The following is a 25,793-nucleotide window of genomic DNA, read 5'->3' on the forward strand; positions in this document are numbered from 1 at the left end:
AAAGGGGGTTGATTCTTTTGTAACCTTGATAGGCAGATAGGTTGCAACAGACATGGTCTGTTGCACCTGTGTCAAGCACCCAATTGCTTGATTTGTGCATATGTGATGTATGTTTCATACCTGAATTGACATGATCGAAATTAGGAACAGAATTAGGTGTCAAACTAATCTGGTTTGTGCTGTGCATTGATTGATTCATAGACTCCTGTATTATGTTTCTCAGTGCATCATGCTGAGCTGGAGTAAAAGCAACTCCTGGATCTTTATCATCTTTGCATTCTGTACCAGTGCCACCTTGTGAGTTGTCTTGATTATCACTTCCTGAGTAGCAATTCACACTGTTGGAGTTGTTAGGAGGAAAGCTTGGTGGAAATCCATGTTTCTTGTAGCAATTGTCAACTGTGTGTCCACTTCTTTGGCAGTAGGTGCAAATCTTTTGACCTCTCCCTCTACCAAGAACTCCAGATTTTCCTTGCATAGTTGATCTTCCACCCATAGTTCCTCTATATCCTCTTCCTCTTCCCCTTTGTCTTGAGTCAGTGTAGGAATTTGAGATGGTTGCTGCAATTGTTGGATTTTCAATTAGCAATTGCCTTTCTTGTTGAACCAGAATTGAGAATACATTGTTGATTGCTGGTAGAGGTTGCATCACCATGATATGAGATCTTACAGCAGAGTATTGATCATTCAATCCTCTCAAGAAGCAGATCACATGTTCATTCTCTCTGTATTTTCTGATTGTAGGAATAAGGTTGCAGTGACATTTGATCTCACACTCACAAGGAGGAATTGGAATGTAATCATCCAACTGCTGCCATAATCCTTTTAGCTGTGTATAAAACTGATCAATTGTTGCATTTCCTTGTTTGATGTTGTGCATTGCTCCAATTATTTCTGATATTTTGAATAAGTCACCTTGATAATATCTTTCCTTCAAATCATCCCAAATCTCTTTTGCAGTGTTCATCCATTGAACACTTTGCACAATTGATGGCTGAATGGAATGAGTGATCCAAGACACAACAAGACTGTTGCATCTACTCCATAGTGGATACATCTGATCATGTGCTTCTGGTTTGGGCAAAGATCCATCTACAAACATCATCTTATTTTTCATCTGCAATGCCATGGTCATAGCCCTTGACCATGGATGGTAATTGTCACCATTTAAAAGAGCAGAAACTAGTACAACACCAAGATTTTCATTTGGAGATAGGTAATAGGGACTGATAGGGTCAAGAATGGGATTGATTATCTGATTTGCCACTGCCATTGATCAAGAATCAATAAAGATTGAAACAGTGAAAGTTTGAACAAAAGGTTGAAGGAGCACGAGATTTGTGGATGAAGAGTGAGAGGAAAGGAGAAGGAAGAGGACGGTTTTTGGCGCAGCAGAGACACCCTAAAAGGGCGCTCTGATACCATGTGAAAATGGCTCTCTCATGGTGAATGAAGAAGAAGAAGATGGAATGAAAATAAGAGAAGTTGAGAATCAAGAACAAAGAAGTAAAAGATGAAATTGAATGAGAATGTTAATAATGATCTCAAAAATTGAAATTGAAAACAGAATAGAAGACCAAACTATATATATACAACTAACAAAACTGAAACTTGCCAAAAAAGGAAACTAACCTAAAAACAGAATTAACAGAATTTCAAAAAACTGCTAAATAAGGAAAGCTGTTGATAACACTGCAAAATTCAGTTTTAATGGCAAATCTGGTTGGTGAGATGATTATCATCTTCAACATGCAGTGTTGCCTTTATAGTCAAGGTGCATGGTAGACCAATGCAACACAAATTTCAAGCATTTTATTCATATGCCTAAAGATAAATAAAATATATTCTGCATGTACAATGCATGACACAAATTTCAGCCATACAGTACATGCAACATTTACCTGCACCAAGATCTTAGAGATTATGATTATCAGCCCTAGTGAGCAGAAAGGAAGTTGGCACTTGGCAGATTAGTGATACTCAGCTCTGTTATTGTAAACACGGCCCGGGGGCAATGGAACTCTTAACTCGCCTCTTCCACTTGGTAATGTTGGCGATCGTTCTTTATCATGCTTAGACTCAGTAGGACCATGAAACCTACCAATTGTCTCTCCGGCTGTCGAGGCTACCCTTGCCTCGGTTTCTTCACTTCTCCAACTTGGTAATGGAGGCATTCGTCCTCCGTCATGATTATACTCAGTAGCACCATGAAGCCTACCACTCGCTTCTCCTGCGGTTAAGATTACTCTTGCATCACTTCCTTCACTTCTCCAACTTGGTAACCACGGTGCTTGTTCTCCATCATGCTTATGCTCAGAAGCACCATGAGACCTACCAATTGCTTCTCCTGCAGCTAAATTGCCTGTGTAGCCACGGAGATCTGGCACCCCCGTGTTAGGGCACTGGTTTCTTTTATCTTCATGATACTGATTCAATCTTGCTTGTAATTCCTTGCGGAGAAACTCTTCTCTCCGAGTTGCTTGCTGAGCTTTAAGTGCAGATAACATCTCCTGGTACTCTGTGTTAATCTCTAGTATTCTCTGTAGCATCAATATGTAATGAAATAATCAGATACTATACCAAGAATCTTTGAACAGGTATGAATAACGACAAAGATTGAATTGGCTTAGTAAGAATTTATTTATATCTGAGTTAACCTAAGTTTGTTTCATCAACTAATGATATAAACATGACAATCTTTCACCAAAGCTCCAAAGCTTCTTACTCGTATGTCTTCATTAAAAAAAGTAGCAAGGATAGACTGCTCTAACACTAAAGGTCAGGGAAACAATGGCATAGCTGGGAGCCCAAAGGCCAACTAAGAGGATTGCTTCAGGGTGCTAACTGGAAGGATTTCACCACACGCTGGCTCAATCCCGTGGTCCTTCGACACAGGTCGCAAGCAGTGTGTTCATGGTGACTCATAACATAGGATTTCCGGCAAGTGACTAGACACAAAGTGTAGTTGCATATATCCTGGCCCCTGCCCCAGGATCTTACTTGAATGATGAACAATGCACTAGATAGATATATCGTATATCCATACAATGCATGGACAACATGCACAGGCAGTGAAAGTGCTTTAACACCCTATTATGATATACTTCAGAAGAAAAACACTAATAAGAACATTGCTTCTTATAAAAAACTGTCTAGTCTCTGTATGAACATTAGAAAGTGGTTTTCAATTCCCTATTTTATACTTCATAAGGTCTAGTAGGATATCAGTAAAACCAGAATTCACAAACAGAAGATTTACAGGTAGTATGTACCAAAAATATTTACAGGGTAAACTGGAAGGCAACTATGATGTCACTCAATTTAATCAATTTATATTGATTCTCAAGCTTACAATTAGAAAGAGAAAACTATATCATGAGAGTAAGACGAAAAATTATAAATGTTACAGCGTAATAATATTTAAAGCTATATGGTTATGTCTCCATAGGCTACAGCACAGTGTGAGATAATGACAAGGGTGAGACAGATCATATAGAGCACAGAAAGAAAAAGATATAAACATTCTGATTCAGAAATAAATAAACATTTATAGAGCATTTACTATATTCTATTTCTCTTGACATAAATGTCCAAAATTCAACGTTTACAATAGATTAGCATTCTCCTCGACACACTCATGCACACATACAACCATATACTTAATATACATCCTTAATGTTTTCCAATCGAATTTTAGCCCTTAGTAGATATTTATTTATCAACCCATATTCTAATCTTATTTTTTCCTGGAAACAACATTTTTGCTTGCTGAAGTAAGGTTACATACATCTACCCTCATCGGATCCTCGTGTACTGAGTCGCCCCATTGTAGTCTTATTTTATTAATAAAATCTTATAATTACAAAGAAATCATGGTATTTCTATAAGTTTAATGTACTCCATGCATTTCACAGGATCACAAACTAATTCAATTAAATAATAACCTCCTTGTACCTAATGAATTCTGCATTCACTGCATCACTTTGTTCCCCGGCTAACTTCATGATTTCGTCTTTAAATCTTTGTTCAAGACCCTCGTATGTTGGTGTAGGTGGGGTTTCTTCATATCCAATTTCCATGTCTTGTTCGTGAGACTGGTTCATTTCTTCTTTGGCTTGGTTCAGTTGCCTGAACTTAGATTCCGTTATTTCATCCTGGATGCAGAATCTTATCCCATTGTTCCTTTGAACTGAATCAAAAATTGTAATATATATTGGTAAGGCATGTATTTAAATGATCCAACCAAGAAACTGAAATTACAGTGTGGAAAATGCAATATATCATGAACTAGATGGTGAAGAACATACCATCCAGCAAAATAAAAACGGTGAAGAATATCCTGTCATTATCCAGTCTTTAAGAATATCATATTTCGAACAATACAAGGCCACAACATACAAAATCATGATAACAAAGTTAATGATACTCATAACCAATCATTGAAATGCAATTTTAAACTACAAATATTACTGAACCACTAGTGCACAGCAATATCCACACCCACAGCAAAAAAAAGGGCGGGTAAAAATAATTGCTCATAGATATTTTTGTTCTGTATCTCTTTAAGATATCTTTAACATGTATCTTTTTTCTTTTACTTTTATGATAAGATCTATAACATATATCAATTTATAAATTAGGGCTTAAAAACTTATTATATCTGGATTTCCTCATAAAATTAGCCTATTGAATGTACTACATAAAAGGAACCATGATGCAGTACCTCCATATGAAATAACCAACTTCCAGATATCTTAATCATGAGATGTTATTGAAGGAAGCTTCCAGTGTTTCCGAATATTTTAAATGAATTTTGAACAAAAAGTCATTTTGTGGCAAAAACACACTGCATGCCTTCAACTGTAGTTTATCCGATTAAATAAGTCATTACAATAACGTCTCATGAACTATTCCAGCACTATCTAATGTTTTTGCAAGCAGTAAACTGTACACACTCGATCATTTAGGGCATGTTTGCGAATTGTTTTTTAGAGGGTATTAGAGAATAGTACTAAGAGTTAAGAGTTAGTTGTTATGTTTGTTATTTTAGCGTAAAGTTAGTTAGGTATATAGATGGCTTGCAGCCCAAGCCACATCACCCATCCTAATTATAAATACCTCCCCCTTCAACTATTCTAACTAACTTTGATTAATGAAATTTAGAGAGTTACTCTCTCTCTCTCTCCTTCTCATCTTCCAAATGATAATGGAGGGATGAGAAAGGCTTGGGAACCATGAAATATACTTGTGAGATGGCTTTGGAGCCTCCCCAAAACCCAAGTCACAAACAGACCTTTAGAGTCCATTCTTCTTAAGTCTATTACATCCAAAACCTATCATCACAACTCCAAAATCTATCATAGCACAACTACACATCAACAGATATTGCAATTCTTAAGAATGAAATAGTGAAGTTAAACAGAGAACATGGATTACCATGACAAAAACTAAAACATGCACAAAAGGACATAGACAAACTACACTTGTCAACCACAGCATGCTTTAACTAACATCAGACTATAACTTTTTAATAAAAATATCCGACACTATACTTGCCTTCATTATTTGCAGGAACTGGAAAACCATTTAAATTTGATCCATATCTATCCCTCTTCAAATGTGATTTTATATGTGAATTCATATTCTCAACAGAAAACAAGTCTGGCTGTCTTGGAAGATAATTTCTTGCAGAATTGTTCTGTATTCTTGGCACAGATTTGTTGTATTTGGGAGCAACTTATGCAATCAAAAGTAGGTTCTTGTCATTTCATTCCCTCTTCTCTGCTAAGCATGCTTATTTACATACAGAAACATAAAAGCCTGAAAATACTGCAGTCAAGTGTGAGAAATTTCAGAAGCGATGCTGAAGTTTTGAAAGCTGTATGCTAGAAGGAAAGAAGTGTGATTTTGCTAGGAATTTTAACTCCTGATAGTTTATTTGATCAATATGATGTTTCGGCACCAAATATTCTCTTACATCGATGGAAGATAAAATGAAGCCGCAAGAAAAATAATGCAAACTTGGGTTTAGCATGTTCTGAATTTTGAGTAATGACAGTCAAAACAGCATCTACAACATATCACCGAAATCGTTTCCATCCCTAGAGGCACAACACTGATTAAAAGTGGGAAAAGAAAATCCTAATGCCAAAGGTATTAATGCAATGGTGGGATGACATAAACGATGAAATCGTGAATTTACAAGATAATCAGGACAAAACATAATCTAATTGCAAGAAAGTGAACGATGTACTAGAGAGTAGAGACCATAATAAAGGTGAGGTCCAACGCACAAGGTTTCCACCTAGTGGGGTCTGAGGAGAATACATGTATGCATCCTTACCTAGCTAACAAAGACGTTGTTTCCAATATTTGAACCTGTGACTTCCAATTACAATGCATCAACCTTATCATTATGCTACGGTGCTATAAAGCTCCCGCTATGAACGTGGTTCGAGGAAGGGTTAGTGTATACCAAAACTGTAGATTTTCCTGATGGTCAATGACATCTAAATTCATAATGATAGTCAATAGATGTCTAAGCAATGTAAGCACTTAACAATTGAACCATGGTAGTACCCTAAAGATTCATTTGTGAGTTAGGTTTTGGAGGGGAAAGGGAAGACTATAGGGCCATGATATACACTTGCATTGTCTTCTCTTTCCCTTCATTCTCCACCAAAACTGAACTCGAAAGCACCAATTCACATAGTAATTAGGAACGAAGTTTTCCTTACAAAGACACAAACTCTCCACATGAGCCAGAAACGTAACTATTAATTAATAAAATTATATATATATATATATATATATATATATATATATTTATGTTTTCTTATCCTCAAGCTTCTTAATCATCAGAGGTAAAGGAGAAACGGTTCAATCAGCAATAATCAATCAAAAGTAAACTAATACAAAGGAAAATAGCATATGGGTATGTCAAATTTCAATAATATTTAAAAAAATAGTAGAAATTTTACAAACAATAACCTTAAAATAAAAAATATATATTTTGATGGAAATAATAACCTTTAAATGACAGAAAAAACAAAAATTTAGATCAGAATGATGATGTAAAGAAGAAAAAGAAGCTTGCCTGGGTGGTGGTGTGTTTCAAATCATCAAATTAAGAGAAGAACGAAGAAGCATAGCACGAAATGATGCGTGTTTTGTGGGAAAAAAAGTGTGTGAGGAAGAAACAGTACAAGTGTGTAACAAGACCAGGGGTAGGGTTCTAAGTTGTAGGTTTTGTACCTTCGTTTTTCTTTAGAAGTGTCCTATGCTGTTTTCACACAAATCTTACGTTTTAGTTCCGTTGTGTCCTTTTATCATTTGAGCACTGAATCTGTCCCTTTACTCATTATTTTCTAATCCGTCACTCGTGTGTTAGGTTAACTGAAGCTATTGACAGAATAATGTTTATTTTTTTTTAACTAGTTTCACATATTTTAATTGGTTTGTTATAAGCTTTCAGATATGCTTGAGGACATCAAATCCTTGTCGGTTACTAATATGTGAACTTATGCGTATATTATTGTCACTCATAAGAATCAAACTTTTTATTTCGGTACGAATCTAGCAAATCTTATCAACGCCTTGTTGGCGTGAATTTATGCATATGTGAATATTTTATTAATTTCCACCATAAGAAATGGAAGTTTACTAACTAAAACTACATCGTTTACTAACAAGACGTTGGTCTATATGTAAGGCCTCACTAAATCTTCAAGGTTGAGAATTCAATTCCTAAGAGCGACATTTGTTGGAATGAGTAACCATGAACCCCGAAAAAAATTAATTCATTACCAAAAAAGGTGAGGAGATATAATTGATAATACCAAAAAATAAAACTACATCTTTTTTTATTAATATTTTTTTAAAGAGGACAAAATCATATCATTTAACACTTTTTTTTATATTGGAAATTAAAGAAACAAGAAAAGAAAAACTAAAGTAGATGAGAAAGATCCATCTGCAGAATGGTGAGAGCTCATAGGGTGGAGAGTCCCAATTTCTCAAATCTTTCTGAACTCCCAAACTCAATTTAGACATGTAATTTGTCAACATATTTCTTTCTTTATAGATATCTTGAAGCTCAACATTTCAAATTTACCTAAGCAACCCACAGATGTTTTGGAGCATACTAGCAACAGAATCCACGCGAATCTACACTTTGTCGGTTATCATATGAATAGAATCAAGACATTCACTCTCCAAAATAACTTGACGATGACAAGTTCCAGGATAACTGAAACTCATGTTCAATGGCCAGGAGTTCAGCTTGGATAGAGGAACCAGTTCCAAAATTACCATTGAATAACTCCACCTCCTCTGACTTGATGATCATGCAAACTACAACTACTATCTACATTAAGTTTAACCCTGCCAGTTTCCGGAGAACACCAATGAACTCTCGACAAAGATTCTTCAATCAACATAGAATCCATAGTACACCAATCTCAATAGTCATGATGGATGTTCCGAGAGACGTAAGAAATATCTCAAGTCACATTTCTAAATATAGTATGATTTCGTCACCTCTAAGCCCACCAAACACCCACTAAGAAAAGACACCTAATGAGGAGTCTAGACTAAATTTCCATCCAATACATGAAATAGGGGAAAGAAACGTTTCAACCGCAGTTGTCTCAACCTCATTTCACCCTTTCTATTGTACATCACCAACACTAAGCCATGTTGTGTTCAATTTTAGTATGCTCCAAGTTAAAATCAAGCCCATAAGTCTCATGTTTCATTTTGGTCGATTACAAGCCCTAACCCCAAATTTCAGAAGTTGAGTTTGCTATAAATGTTGAAGATATTGAATAATCAAAGCCCAAGATAAAAATTCAATTGATCCTCTTCCTTCTATTTTCTATCAGTTTAGAAACTTTCTATTTTTAGCATTATTTCAAAATTCTCGTATGGTCGTTATAGGTTAGTTTTCTATTTTTGTTAAGTTTCAGTTTTTACTTATTTTTTCCGTTCTTCAATCATCTTCCTTTGTATCTATATAATAGTCATTTTTGGCTCTTTTGTACTCACTTGAAGATTCAATAACATCAAGAGGTTATACAAGAAGTTTTATCATTCGGTTCCAATTTTGTTTGATACATTTCAATAAATTCATTGCCAAAAAGGATTGATCCATTGCATCTCCTTTCACTGCCATTTTTTCTCCATTCTTCAAGTCATGGAACTGCATTTTTCACACGGTAATGGCTTTAAAGAGAAAGTGCATGTTCTTAGGATTCAAACAGGGAAATAAAGGCTTTATCTTGTTAGACTTAAGGACCAATGAAGATTTTATATCAAGGAATATGACATTCTTTAAACATATATTTTTCCATTCCTCAACCAAACCACCTATGGTAGTGAGTATAACCAAGACTATATGCCTATCCTTCCTGTCACACAAAAAGATATATTCTCCTACTCTATATTAGAATCCTGTGCACCAACCAATATCAATTTATCATCAAATCATGATCAAGAGAACGCTTCCCAAGTCACCAACCAACAAGACTCACCTAACCTTACTCACCCTACGTATATCCCAAAGAATAAGAAAACCACCTACCTATCTGGCAAATTATCATTGCACACTCAATCACAATACTGACTCGCCTGAATCTCACATCAAATATCCCATAAGTGGTCAATGACATCTAAATTCATAATGATAGTCAATAGATGTCTAAGCAATGTAAGCACTTAACAATTGAACCATGGTAGTACCCTAAAGATTCATTTGTGAGTTAGGTTTTGGAGGGGAAAGGGAAGACTATAGGGCCATGATATACACTTGCATTGTCTTCTCTTTCCCTTCATTCTCCACCAAAACTGAACTCGAAAGCACCAATTCACATAGTAATTAGGAACGAAGTTTTCCTTACAAAGACACAAACTCTCCACATGAGCCAGAAACGTAACTATTAATTAATAAAATTATATATATATATATATATATATATATATATATATTTATGTTTTCTTATCCTCAAGCTTCTTAATCATCAGAGGTAAAGGAGAAACGGTTCAATCAGCAATAATCAATCAAAAGTAAACTAATACAAAGGAAAATAGCATATGGGTATGTCAAATTTCAATAATATTTAAAAAAATAGTAGAAATTTTACAAACAATAACCTTAAAATAAAAAATATATATTTTGATGGAAATAATAACCTTTAAATGACAGAAAAAACAAAAATTTAGATCAGAATGATGATGTAAAGAAGAAAAAGAAGCTTGCCTGGGTGGTGGTGTGTTTCAAATCATCAAATTAAGAGAAGAACGAAGAAGCATAGCACGAAATGATGCGTGTTTTGTGGGAAAAAAAGTGTGTGAGGAAGAAACAGTACAAGTGTGTAACAAGACCAGGGGTAGGGTTCTAAGTTGTAGGTTTTGTACCTTCGTTTTTCTTTAGAAGTGTCCTATGCTGTTTTCACACAAATCTTACGTTTTAGTTCCGTTGTGTCCTTTTATCATTTGAGCACTGAATCTGTCCCTTTACTCATTATTTTCTAATCCGTCACTCGTGTGTTAGGTTAACTGAAGCTATTGACAGAATAATGTTTATTTTTTTTTAACTAGTTTCACATATTTTAATTGGTTTGTTATAAGCTTTCAGATATGCTTGAGGACATCAAATCCTTGTCGGTTACTAATATGTGAACTTATGCGTATATTATTGTCACTCATAAGAATCAAACTTTTTATTTCGGTACGAATCTAGCAAATCTTATCAACGCCTTGTTGGCGTGAATTTATGCATATGTGAATATTTTATTAATTTCCACCATAAGAAATGGAAGTTTACTAACTAAAACTACATCGTTTACTAACAAGACGTTGGTCTATATGTAAGGCCTCACTAAATCTTCAAGGTTGAGAATTCAATTCCTAAGAGCGACATTTGTTGGAATGAGTAACCATGAACCCCGAAAAAAATTAATTCATTACCAAAAAAGGTGAGGAGATATAATTGATAATACCAAAAAATAAAACTACATCTTTTTTTATTAATATTTTTTTAAAGAGGACAAAATCATATCATTTAACACTTTTTTTTATATTGGAAATTAAAGAAACAAGAAAAGAAAAACTAAAGTAGATGAGAAAGATCCATCTGCAGAATGGTGAGAGCTCATAGGGTGGAGAGTCCCAATTTCTCAAATCTTTCTGAACTCCCAAACTCAATTTAGACATGTAATTTGTCAACATATTTCTTTCTTTATAGATATCTTGAAGCTCAACATTTCAAATTTACCTAAGCAACCCACAGATGTTTTGGAGCATACTAGCAACAGAATCCACGCGAATCTACACTTTGTCGGTTATCATATGAATAGAATCAAGACATTCACTCTCCAAAATAACTTGACGATGACAAGTTCCAGGATAACTGAAACTCATGTTCAATGGCCAGGAGTTCAGCTTGGATAGAGGAACCAGTTCCAAAATTACCATTGAATAACTCCACCTCCTCTGACTTGATGATCATGCAAACTACAACTACTATCTACATTAAGTTTAACCCTGCCAGTTTCCGGAGAACACCAATGAACTCTCGACAAAGATTCTTCAATCAACATAGAATCCATAGTACACCAATCTCAATAGTCATGATGGATGTTCCGAGAGACGTAAGAAATATCTCAAGTCACATTTCTAAATATAGTATGATTTCGTCACCTCTAAGCCCACCAAACACCCACTAAGAAAAGACACCTAATGAGGAGTCTAGACTAAATTTCCATCCAATACATGAAATAGGGGAAAGAAACGTTTCAACCGCAGTTGTCTCAACCTCATTTCACCCTTTCTATTGTACATCACCAACACTAAGCCATGTTGTGTTCAATTTTAGTATGCTCCAAGTTAAAATCAAGCCCATAAGTCTCATGTTTCATTTTGGTCGATTACAAGCCCTAACCCCAAATTTCAGAAGTTGAGTTTGCTATAAATGTTGAAGATATTGAATAATCAAAGCCCAAGATAAAAATTCAATTGATCCTCTTCCTTCTATTTTCTATCAGTTTAGAAACTTTCTATTTTTAGCATTATTTCAAAATTCTCGTATGGTCGTTATAGGTTAGTTTTCTATTTTTGTTAAGTTTCAGTTTTTACTTATTTTTTCCGTTCTTCAATCATCTTCCTTTGTATCTATATAATAGTCATTTTTGGCTCTTTTGTACTCACTTGAAGATTCAATAACATCAAGAGGTTATACAAGAAGTTTTATCATTCGGTTCCAATTTTGTTTGATACATTTCAATAAATTCATTGCCAAAAAGGATTGATCCATTGCATCTCCTTTCACTGCCATTTTTTCTCCATTCTTCAAGTCATGGAACTGCATTTTTCACACGGTAATGGCTTTAAAGAGAAAGTGCATGTTCTTAGGATTCAAACAGGGAAATAAAGGCTTTATCTTGTTAGACTTAAGGACCAATGAAGATTTTATATCAAGGAATATGACATTCTTTAAACATATATTTTTCCATTCCTCAACCAAACCACCTATGGTAGTGAGTATAACCAAGACTATATGCCTATCCTTCCTGTCACACAAAAAGATATATTCTCCTACTCTATATTAGAATCCTGTGCACCAACCAATATCAATTTATCATCAAATCATGATCAAGAGAACGCTTCCCAAGTCACCAACCAACAAGACTCACCTAACCTTACTCACCCTACGTATATCCCAAAGAATAAGAAAACCACCTACCTATCTGGCAAATTATCATTGCACACTCAATCACAATACTGACTCGCCTGAATCTCACATCAAATATCCCATAAGTCAGAACCTTAGCTATAACCATTTATCAGCCAAACACAAACACTTCTCTTTATCCATCACTATTGATCATGCATCATCAACCTATAGTGAAACAATCAAATCAAATAGTTGGAAGGATGCTAACACACAAAATTAGATGCCTTGGCTAGAAACAACACTTGGATCTTAACTACTCTACCAAATAATAAAAAGGCAATAGGCTGCAAGTTGATTTTCAAAATTAAACACCATGATGATGGCTCCATAGAGAGATAAACCGAAGGAGTTGACTACATGGATAATTTCAGTCCAGTTGTCAAGATGACCACAATAAGGGTCCTTCTCTGCCTAGCTGCTCAAAATAACTGGCATCTACACCAACTGGACATTAACACAACATTCCTTTATGGCGACCTCAATGAAGTTGTGTACATGAAACAACCACCAGGCCTCAACTGTCCCAACCCCAATCTGGTATGCAAGTTGCAGAAATCAATATATGGGCAAAAGCAAGCCCAGTGGCATGACAAACTCACCAACACCTTAATCCAAATTGGTTATTCTACATCCCTATCTGATTACTCTTTGTTTATTAAGAACACTAACAATGGACAAGTAATGACTTGGATCAAGTTCAATACACCAAATCCATCTTGAACAACAAATCTAGCATCAAGGACCTTGGGGAAATTTAATTCTTCATAGGTATGGAAGTTTCCAGATCAAAAGATGGCATATGCCTATACTAGAGAAAGTACACAGTAGACCTTCTTCAAGATACAGGGTGCCTTGGATCCCAACCCGCCTCTACACCCATGGCCTACAACTCTCAAATTCATTCTCAATCAAGGGAGCCTCTACAAGACATCACCTCTTATAGAAGACTAATGGGGAGATTACTATACCTTAGTCATACTCGACCATACATCACCTTTGTTGTTAGTGCCTTGAGCCAATTCCTAGCCAATCCAACCAATCTTCATTTCAAGGCAGCCACAAGAATCTTAAGATATTGCAAAACTGCACCTGAGCAAGGCATCTTTTCCCCTACAGAAAACAACCCATCATACAAGGCTATTCAGATGCAGATTGAGCAACTTGTCCTGACACTCGTAAATTTGTAACAGGTTGGTGCTTCTTCTTAGGATCTACTCTCATCTCATGGAAAAACAAGAAGCAAAACACAGTTTCACGGACCTTAGAATACCTCATCCCAAACCTGTTAGCTTGTTCTGTGATAATAATTCGGCATTACACATCGCTGCCAACCCGATTTTTCACGAACGAACAAAATGCATTGACATAGACTGTCATGTAGTTCGTGAAAGAATCCTAAACAACACCATTCATCTTCTGCCTATCTCTACAACACATCAATTGATTGATATATTTACGAAATCTCTTTCTCCCCAACCTTTCAGAAACATCATCACCAAACTTGGCATCATCGACATTCATATGCCAAGTTTGCGGGGGCTATTGAAGAATCAAAGCCCAAGATAAAATCATATTGATCCTCTTCCTTCTATTTTCTATCAGTTTAGAAACTTTCTTTTTTTAGCATTATTTCAAAATTTTGTTATGGCCGTTATAGGTTAGTTTTCTATTTTTGGTAAGTTTTAGTTTTTAGTTAGTTATTCTCTTCAATCATCTTGCTTTGTATCTTTATAAGAGTCATCTTTGGCTCTTTTGTACTCACTTGAAGATTCAAGAGGTTATATAAGAAGTTTTATTTTTCAGTTCCAATTTTGTTTGATACGTTTCAACAAATCTATTGCCAAAAGGATTGATCCATTGCATCTCCTTTCACTGCTCAAGTCATGGAACTGCATCTTTCACAACAAAAAACATATATCATAAGGTCCTATTAATCTTTTAGAGGTATGTGGTCTGAAGTATGGTTATCAATTATTTAAATTGTTTTTATTGATATGTGATTATGCATTGTCTGTTGATGTGGTCCACTATCTTTTTAATACTTTGTTTGTCGACGTGGTCCATTATATCTTTTGTTGTTAATATTTTAATTTTTAGGTGTAGTATTAGTTTGTCTTCTATTTTGTGTGCGGGTAATGAGTTTGTGAAAATTTTAGCTTCATTATGTGTGTTTCACTATTACATGCATACAGTGCATGTAGTATGTGATTATTGACATGTATAATGTATAATGCATGAGTATAATTGTGTGTTTTAATCATATTTATATTCTTGCAGGTGTTTGAATATATAACATCCGTTTATCACCATTTTGGGCAGTTTATGAAAGATAATGATAGTAATGTCCAATATAAGTATGAAAAGGATTAATATAGGTTCTCATATATGGATATGAACATAGTGGAAATCAAAGACATGAAGACCTTATTCAAGTAGAGCCTGTATCATAACTATCAAACTATGCATTGCCTTGATCTCAAATATTGTTATCTAGAACCATGTTTAGTGCGTATTGAAAATGATAAAGTTGATAATGATATGGTTAAGACATTGTTGGTGTCAAAGAATATCAAGAAATGTATCAAGGACATTGATGAAAATGAGATGCACATAAAGATGATGAACATGCTGACCAAGACAAAGAAAGAATGCCAAAAAAGAATAAGTCAATCCAAAAGAAGATAAAAAAAACCCAAAGAAGAATTCAGTACGACAAAATAATAACGCAATCCTTGAACAAGTAGGAGATGAATATCAATCTACATTTTGTTTTGAGGAACATGGATATGAAACAAATACTAAATATATGCATACTCTTCTTTCTAGTGATAATGAAAAATCAATTATTATCCCATTTTCAATGAACACATCCTCTTTGGTCATGTGCATCTTGAGATTGAAATGGAATTTGCTAACTTGATTGTTTAAGAATGTACTAAATGACTAAAATATTTTCCTATAGAGAAGGCCAACCCCAACCAGACTTACCGAACCTAACCCATTTTTTCAAGATTACAAATGGGTCGAGCTAAAAAGTTTGTCTTGGATCAAATGTGTCTACTTTATTACCCGAGTCCTATAGTTTTTCGGGTCGACCCAATCCAGTTGGCACATTTTGACATATTTATTTGTATGAATAATTTTGGTGACTAGTTTATACAAAATGATATGAAAAATCAAATAAATCATCATCATAAACTTAATTTTATTACATATTGGGTTTATCTTTGCCAATATGATTTATCAAATCCAATGTAATTAAATTCAATTTAAATCTTGCATTATGTTCACTTTATTTCATCCTTTAGGAAGTGAATCACCATCATCAAATCTTTTCATTCATTATATTGGTTTTCAAAATCTGCACAAAATAACATATGGCTCACACTTAATCTGAATTAAGTGATAATGCAATAAATATTATTATAATCACAATTAGTTATAAATTTGCATGTATAATAATGATTAAGTATGGTGTATTTTCACATACATCAACAATGCCCATCTCACATAACCAATGGTGTATGTTTTATTAACAATGGCACAGTGACAAACTAATGGTAACCCCTTCTCAGTGAGTGAGACTCTTCTCAAGTAAGAGAGAGATAAGTAATTTTTTCCTTTATATTTTAAGGGTAAAATTATAATATCATTTTAAATAAAAAGGATATAAATATCATTCTGTGTTATTTTTTCTTTACTTTTATATAGCATTTCCCTCTGTCTCACTCCTTTCCAGTTTGTTTTACGCAAATTACTGGGAGAAACTATTTGTATTCTTCAAGCTGAGCTGAAGATTCAGTTCTCTGAATAAATTTAATATGTATGTACTACGGTGTAAAATTTTATACCGTCAGCAAACTATCTACCATTAATTTATTAATCATCATTGACTCTTAAATAAAAGTAATATAAATCAATAATAAATGATGTACTGACGGTATAATTTTTTTTACACTATCAATACATATATTTTAAACTCTTTATGAATTTTCCTGCCTTGGTCTTCTAATTAATATGTTCATATTTAAAGGACTTTGGAACTTTACACTAATTGACTAATAGATCACATTCCATTTTTCAAGTGCAACTTGTATCCCTCTCAATTTTCATTTTTATTTGTTTCAAGACATATGATAAAAGTGTAGAACAAAAATTTACCTCATTACTTAATCACAATGGTGTAGTAATTGTCTTCATCTATCAATCACTAAAATAAGATTAAATGGCATAATATCACTAAGCACCAAGCAAGTTTGGGGAAGCTATATTTTTCAATGCATACATTTCCTCATTGTTCACATTACAACAACAATCAAGTCTTTATCTCACTTAATCATGATTATTAGCAAATCATCATATATAAATATTAAGTCTAATTAGAAGATTTGAGCTTTCTATGAATTTTGTTTTACAAATTGACAATTGATATAAATCTCAAATAACATGAAAAGATGCTTTCAGAAGACAAATGGGAAGATGGCCTTAACATCCTTAGGGAAATCTTCAAACTTAGAAAGATACCATCTCCTAGTTGCATAACTCCTACCCATCAAGTAGAAAGTAGTGCCTACAGTGAAAGAGATAGGATATAAAGTCTGAGAAATGAAGGATACCCCTACAAACCCAATGATCTCAAAAAGATAGTGAGGGCATATCACAAACTCAAACAAGCCACCCTTAGGAATCTTGTATTCCTTTTCACCCTTTCCTCTCAAATTGGATAGAAGGTAATGGTGGTAGAAGTTGCCAACAATGCCAACCAGAAACAATGCGACCCCGGGATACAACAGATCAATTCGTGGTTCTGGAAGTCCTTGTGTTAGGTGTTGAGCATAGACCATGGTTGCACTTGATAGGAAATAACTCAAACTGATGGGAAGTGCTGAATCAAGAAGCATAGCACCACTATATTTGTGGACAAACAGAACCTACACAATAGAGTAAAAAGAACATTCTTACATGGGCTGAAAATCTCATCATTGTAGAGCAGAAATAAAACTCTGCTCAGAATATCAACAACAAAAAAAGAACTCCATGGCCAGCATTGTTTTATAAACAATCGATTATTCTTAATTGTACTAATAATATTTAAACAGTTTTGCTTTTCAGACATCTAAATCAAAAACCACTTTTACACCAGAATACATGCTGATCACTGCATAATATATGATGATCACTATACAATACACAGATTACTACATTGTGGTGATCAATTACCATCTTCAATCACTAGGAATCAACTAAGCATTGATCTAATAGTGTAAGGCTTATCTAGATCCCTAGATAGACCAAAAGGCTAAATATTCGATTCCTGGGAGCAATATTTGTTAAGAGGGACAACCATGTACCCGGAAAGGGATTAATTCCTTACTCATAGGGTAAGGGGATACCCTTAGTTATATAAAAGAAAAATCTTCAATCACCAGGAATTTGCACATGATGGTCACCACTGTAAACTTGTGAGCAAATATCTTTCCCCTTTGATAAAAACTTGCATCTAGGGTATTAATTAATTCCTAAAACTCATCACTTTAATAAAGAGACAAAAACTTAAAAAGACTGATTTCAAAAATTACACTAACCTCCTACATTCATTCATTATTAGATAATTTAGTTCACCTTCCGGGAGGTGATTAAAATTATACCGATGATGCCGAATGTAATTAAGCCAAAAGCCACTTAAATATAATTTCCACTAAGGGTCTCTTTGCGATTTGGGTTTTGGAGTGGAAGAAAAGATAAAGAATAACTTTAGAGTCATCTCAAAAGTCTCATTTTCCATTCTCTCCAAAACTCAACTCACACATCGTTGTAATCCTAAAAGTAAATGGAAAGTTAAAGTAGAAAAGTGAATACACATTGCATCATAACTCAAACAGTCAATATCCTACATATGACCCATTCATTCAAAATTCTCAAATATTTTCCTTCCACAACCCTATATTGGTTATTCTAGGAGAACAAGAAAGAAAACATTACCTCAAAGACTCTCTTGAAGAAATGAATTGTGACAGCACCTTGAAGTAACGTAGATCTAATACCTTCATGAGGAAAAACCCAAAAAGAAGCAGCAGCAGCAAGAAAAGCAGGAGTATAAAGCAAAAGCATCCCACTTTTACTAGACAATTTGATCTGTTTTTGTGGGGTGGTATTAGAATTCCAGAACTTGGAATAATTCAAATGCTTACCTTTGATCTCTGAGAAACCAGCATTTGCAAGAGACACAAAGCTTATGAGTGACATGGCTGAAACAAATAGAGAAGGTGGTGGTGGGAATATGATGTTTAACAACACAGACAACACCATGGTTCAGTTATTTCTCTCTCTGTGATCTTCTCCTTTTGGTTCAGTTCTTTCTCTCTCTGTGATCTTCTCCCTTTGTTTGTATTACATAAACTGCAAGGTTTCGCAAGACATTAAAGAGGGTGTCATATAATTGATCGGAAATGTGGTAACAAGTAGCAACTACGCGTGGCTCAATATCGATCACAAGATATTTTTTTTAGTTCAATGTGGATATAAAAGTTTATATACTGCTACCTCAATCCGAAGGATTTAATGTATATACATCACTAAATTATTTATCATTCAAATGTTAATTATTATTGACTTTTAAATAAAAATAATACAAGTTAATGTTAGATGAAGTGTTAATGGTGTAAAAAACTTTAGAGCGATAATGCATACATTTTAAACTCTAATTATTATTTTTTGAAGAATATACAATGATTTCATATGAAATATAAATGATACATTACCACATTATAAAACTCATATAATGTCAATATATACATTCTTTTCTTCCAAAAAGCTTTTTATATCATGACCATATATATAAGAATGAGGTTCACTTACTTCAAGAGTAAATTTTTAAACTTATTCCCTATCATAGTAATCAATTTTATGGACATCTAATAGTTTAGATTTACTTACTAATTCAAATCATTGGATTTTCCCAGAATTGATAGCTATGATGAAGAATAAATTTAAAAAACTTATGGAGATCCTCCTCTATATATAATACTTTAACTTAAAAGTAAATAATTATATCAATTAAATATAATACATTTGGTAAATAATCGGATGTTTTAAGTAATAAGGATAATGCAAGTGATTAAAGTCTCTTTTAATAATTGCATATGCTCCCTTTTCTTTGACCTGTATTTGACTTTTGTCCTATTTAGTCAAAGGGTAAGCCAATCAACTTCCAGTGCCATTTTATAAATAGTCATCCTAAGGCCTGGGAAGGGTATAGATCATAAAGGCAATTAAAACAGTAAGAGAAGTGGGAATAGCTATTAAGTTTATGAGAGGAAATGTATAATTATATAAATATAATTAAGGCGTGATATATATTTATATTTAATACAGTTGATATATTATATATTATTTTTTATATTAATTTTTGAATAATCAATCATAATTAATTATGAATGGTGGAAGATGCAATAATGATATATAAAACTTATACACTATCAGTGAATATATTTTTCTCATATAATTATATATAAATATATAATTAGTAATTATACATAATTATATACAATTACTTAGGGAGTAGGACCCGACGCTATACCCACTCACTCGGTACGACCCAATCATGAATGAGCTCGAATAGGGTTGAGGCTCACCGAGTCTAGAGCTGGGTTAGGGTTCAAAGATTAAACCCAATCGATATTTAGGGTGAGTATGGACCAAGCATGACCCATCCTGATCCGTTCCATGATCACTTACTCATTATGTTTGTATGTGTCTCTATTCAAATATGTATAAAGTAATATCACATTTTTAGTCGAAAATATCATTGGTTTTTTTTATTTTTCATCATATATATACATGATTAATAATATATATACATATATCATTTTATATCTCAAATTACATATTAATAATAATAAATAATATTGAGAAGACTTTATCTAAAATGAGTATATGCATTATATTTAATCGGGTCTAAGGTACGATCGAGTTTAAAGGTTGACCTGATTGATATTAAGGGCCGGGTTATGTTGTTTGCGTAGCTCGCAACAATTCTGAATGACACAAAATAATATTTACTGACTAAGTCACGGCCAGATCGCTCTCTTTGTGACGTTTTGTGGTATTGCTAAAATTGTGTAGACTATCAACCACATTGTCTCCATGATAAAACAGTTCAATTATCTGTTATACGATTTCTTACTGCACTATAAGAATCGCTCTCGAATACACCCATAAAATGGCTACTAGTGCCAATTCTCGAATTGCCACAATGTGACTACCTGTGACAATTCTTTTCCCACAATACTGACAATCAGTGTCAGTTCTCGATATTCCCACATCTTACCTGCTTGTGCCAATTCTATAGTGCCACAGAAAGAGAGAGAGAAGGTTGTCGGAAATGCGTCGACAGAACTTTATGGGGAAGAAAGAGAAAGTCGTACTCAACTTTGGTGCGAGTTATAATGAGAGGATGAGACCTCTATTTATATCCACTCTCCAATTGTATGGACTTAGTCTCACACGTGTGGCACACATGTGTTGACTTGATCAACACACGGTCCAAACCCAAAAACATAAAAAAAATTATTTAAAAAGAATGTTGGGCCCAAGCCCAACCCGACGCGAGTCAGACATCGGTGGGAGAGGTGGTGGTGCGCGCGTATGTGGAAGAGTTTTGTTTATGTGAGTTCTCATTCACTCACAAAACTTATTGTACCCCTTGAGGCACACCCTAAGATTGCAATTTAATGCTTATAAAACCTTTCAACTTCCATCCTCTAAGTAATGTGGGACATGAAGAGTTTTTTCATTTCACACCCCCAAGATCCCTATTAATGGTCATACTAATATGCATTTAAACCACATTAAAACTCATCATTTTATAACAATATCCAACATGTTTGCTTCGGGTCTAAGACCGAGACTTGGTTCAAAAAATGACCCAAACAACATTTATGGTCAGGTAAGGACAAACCTTAACTCATCCTAACACGATTCTTGTTCACCCTACAATTACTAATCATGTATAATTATATTGAAGTATGTTCCGTTTTTTTTAATTTAAGTGACCAATTTAATTCTTTCTCTGTGTTACTCATATATAATCATATTGAATATGATTAGACAAAAAATTTACAGTCTACATCTGTCTAACTTTTCATTTAATTAAGATTACGAATTAAAATCATTAACCATACCATCCCATCCTTATATCATTGGTTAAGATGTTGAACATTTTAGAACAATTTAAGCTAAACATGAGTTATATTAAGAAGAGCTACTGTCATTTAAAATAAACTCAAGAAGGATAAATGCCACTCCTATGGAGAATTATAGGACTACTTGAAATCAAAGCCTCTTTATAATGAATATATTAAAAGAAGATTGGTCAATGAATAAAACTATGCCTATCCAAATCATTAAAACACGATTATCTTATCTTATATTAGAGACAATCAAACTTCTAACAAAAATGATATAACAAGTTCCACAATTTTTTGAAACTTTGTTAATATCTCATGTCCCTTAGCAACATTCAGAAAATGATTAAGGGTTTGTTTGGGAGTTGGATTTTGGAGGGAAAATGAAAGCTTATGAATCATCTCACAAGTATATTTCATGGCTATCACCCCTTCCCATTCTCTTATTTTCCCTCCAAAATCCAACTCCTAAATAAACCCGAAAAGAATAAGAGATCACAATAAATATAGTGGAGTATATCCTTTTAAATTACCCATATGCTGCAATGTTCAAAACATCACATTTCTCTATGTAAAGCATTTTGTTGCAAATGCATAAAATAATAGAAGAACATAGAAGATGGGAATAATTGTTAAGGATTTGATTACTCACATTGGAGAATCACTTTTGCCGATGCTTTAAAATTTCTTTGAGAGTAAACATACTTGTACCATCCCCGATAAATTCGGGTTGTTTCGAGCTCGTCCTGGACACATAACCCAAACTTAGCATCCCTCATTCACTCGCCAAGGGCGGACCAAAGCCACTACAATGTCATAAATGCATCTGACTCACCATTAATACCCTGACTCACCATTAATGCACATCTGACCCCACCGTTAATGCGCTGCTGACTCGCCTTTAATGCGAGATAACATTCCACCTGCCACGCTACTTGCAAATTCTACATGTCCCCCGACAGATTGATAATTGCAAACCTGCATGGTGGTTAAGGATGGACCAACATACCCCCATTGTACCCACCATGTACTAACCAATGGTCAGGCGCCACATCAGCCACTCCAAACTCTATAAATAGAAGACCCCCACATACGAAGTGTAATTAATTTTCATTCTCTTATTTATTACTTGTATTTATTGCTCTTGCTCTAACCTCTCTCTTATTTACTTCATTCTCTTCCTAGAAACCACATACTGCCTTGATCGTCGGAGAACCTTTTCAAGTATCTCCCCTGGCGGGTTCAGACAGCATTCCGACCAAGATTCCTGACTACTCCTACTCAACCGGGCACTTGATATCGACCATACTCGATCAACACAAAAGAACATTGGCGTTGTTTGTGGGTTACCTACAACATGGTGACCACCCGTAACCAAGCTCAACCCCTGAGCTAAGCAGAACCACTCACCACAAATATTCCTCAGAACCACGATACATACTCCTTCCATCGAACTTCTAGCACTGGTACAACCATCCAAACAAGCAAGCCAAAGTCATCCCCCAAACCCCACCCCAGAAGCACCTACCACTCAACAACTCCTCCAAATGATCCAAACTCAAGGCCAAATTATCCAACAACATGCCCAGTTGTTAGCGGTACTTCGCCAACACAGACCCAAGCTTAGTAACAGACCCTCTCGGCTAGTTACCGATGAGTACTCCGTAGAGTCCACCGAAGCTTCCCAACTTCTAGCCCTCCTGACCACAAAAACCACCAAATAACTCATCCCTATGACTATAGCTCCTCACGAGTAAAACACCCCTTCACCGAAGCAATCATGTCTTCGCCACTCCCTAAGCATCTAACTTGCCCAAACAATATTGACCAATATGATGGTACCACTGATCTACAAGACCACCTAGACGTCTTTGATGCCTTTATGCTTTTTCATTGGGCGATTGACCGCATCATGTGTCGAGCCTTCCCTCTTACTCTGAAACATGCTGCCTTGTAGTGGATTACACAGCTAACACCAAATAAGATCGATCAATGGACAACTCTTGCAGACATGTTCAACATCCGGTTTACAACAAAAGGAACGACCCGAATCTTCCTATACCATATTTGGCATACGGCAGGAACAACACGAACCTCTCTGGGCATACTTAGACAAGTTCAACATGGAGACCATGAAAGTCCGCACCTTAAGTCTAGAGGTGGCGGTACATATTCTGGTGACGGGATTGCAAGATGGCCTCTTTAGGCAAGATCGGGCCAAGTATTCGTACCTCACTATGGAAGACCTCGGTTAAAGGCCCAACAACTTATCAACTTGGAAGAAACTCAACCAACCTACTAACCTTTTGAGCACAAAGAGTACCAACTCCCCTCATAGGAATCCAAACGGACAAAAATCCATGAACATCCCCGAGATGATCCACCTCAACCATCCAAAAAACAAAAATACTCCACTTACACTCCCCTCAATGCCAGTCGCACTAGGATACTACAAGAAGTCATGGCTACTCATCTAGTCCAGCCCCCTAAGCCCAACCTAGGGAGAAAGTTAGGGACCTAAGACCGGTCCAAATACTGTGATTTTCGCACCTTTTTCGGGCATGTTACAGAAGAGTGTACCCAGTTGCGGGACTCTATCGAAGACTTAATTAAGACTGGCTATTTACAACACTTTATTACTTGGGCAGCCCGACAGGGACGATCTCCACCATTACGTCAGATCAATCCTTCTAGGAGACGCCCCCTCCCCCCAAAACTCAATAGGAGCATCGTCCGAACAGGGACTGTAGAGGACTCTAATGGACATTAATACTATATTAGGAGGGTTCGTCCGCGGTCATGATAATCCCTTTGTCATCACTGTAACACCATAAATTTTTTATGTATGTTTTATTAATTATTTATTTTATTAACGAGTTGAGTGTTAGTCTTGTTTTGTGAATTCTTATTTTGTGGTAAATTTTCGTAATTTTCTGTGACAGAAAGTTTTTGAGCTACTATTGGGCCCAAATTTGCTTGAATTCGGCCAAAAAATGCATTTATGTGTTTTGAAACTTGGAATCGAATTCCGATTGCGCCATTGGCTTCGAAATATTATTTCGAGTCAAAATAGACATCAAGTTTATCCATAACATATTTCTAAATATTTTTCATTCCGAATTCTGTGTTTCAAAGTTCTAACCGTAAACCGAAATCAGGAGATTTTTAATATCCGGCCGTGTATTAGCCCCCAATACTCGGACATGGTTTAATCGCGAACGTTTCACCGAAGAGGTCACATAACTTTCATGAGTGAAGCTTGCTTGTTTAACAAGCAAAAGTACAAAATGTCTTACACAAAATCCCTTAAATCACTCATCTACCTCTTACACAATCCACTCTTTGAAAATGCTTTCGTATTTCCCCTCCCCAAATCTGATTTCTTTTTCTTTAAGAGCCAACACCTAGCTTGGAGAAAACACCTGGCATTTTCACTCTCTCTTTACTTTTGAAATTTCTAAGAATTCTCAAGGCAGTTTTCCATTTTTGATTCTTCATCCATTAAGATCTACCCATTAGATATTTATGAAATTTTAGTATGATGTTTATATGTATGTTAAGAAAATTTTCAACCACTAAAATTTTCAAATAATCTTCCTAACTCTTTTTATGCTCAAAACTCTAAATATGTGATTTCTTGAACTTAAAGAGTTGTTTTTGAAACCATGAACTCCTTGTTGTTCATGGGGCTATTTTTAGTGTTTAACAGTATGCATTTTGTTAATTTTAGTGAAAGGGGATGATTATGAAATCAAAGGAACCTTTAAGGAGTTTTGAACCATGTAAAGTTTGAATCTTTTCAGTTGTTTTTGGCTTGAGAAACCATAGTCTAGGACAAGATGGAAAGTATTTATTTTGTCATGATTCTAAGTTAGATG

At 34.9% G+C, this 25,793-nt stretch overlaps 3 protein-coding genes across 3 annotated transcripts in view; all 3 read right to left on the reverse strand.

Annotated features, from left to right (window-relative positions):
- The window catches only part of LOC109359800, a 3,061-nt gene extending 1,788 nt beyond the window's left edge, over positions 1-1,273 (reverse strand). Inside the window, exon 1 of the mRNA XM_019604496.1 lies at positions 53-1,273. Within this exon, the coding sequence (XP_019460041.1) occupies positions 53-1,273 (1,221 nt within the window). The remainder of the gene's footprint in view (positions 1-52) is intronic.
- LOC109359331 lies at positions 1,724-6,574 on the reverse strand. Its single transcript, XM_019603951.1, has 4 exons — positions 6,476-6,574; positions 5,557-5,820; positions 3,945-4,189; positions 1,724-2,540 (listed from the first exon to the last, which is right to left on the reverse strand). The coding sequence occupies exons 2-4, from the start codon at positions 5,639-5,641 to the stop codon at positions 1,971-1,973; spliced, it is 900 nt and encodes a 299-aa protein (XP_019459496.1). The 5' UTR covers positions 5,642-5,820; positions 6,476-6,574; the 3' UTR covers positions 1,724-1,970.
- LOC109361308 (3-oxo-5-alpha-steroid 4-dehydrogenase 2) lies at positions 17,117-19,111 on the reverse strand. Its single transcript, XM_019606748.1, has 2 exons — positions 18,713-19,111; positions 17,117-17,661 (listed from the first exon to the last, which is right to left on the reverse strand). Exons 1-2 carry the CDS (start codon positions 19,037-19,039, stop codon positions 17,191-17,193), a joined length of 798 nt encoding a protein of 265 aa, XP_019462293.1. The 5' UTR covers positions 19,040-19,111; the 3' UTR covers positions 17,117-17,190.

Source organism: Lupinus angustifolius, chromosome LG11 (assembly GCF_001865875.1).
Source record: "Lupinus angustifolius cultivar Tanjil chromosome LG11, LupAngTanjil_v1.0, whole genome shotgun sequence".
Lineage (NCBI taxonomy): Eukaryota > Viridiplantae > Streptophyta > Magnoliopsida > Fabales > Fabaceae > Lupinus > Lupinus angustifolius.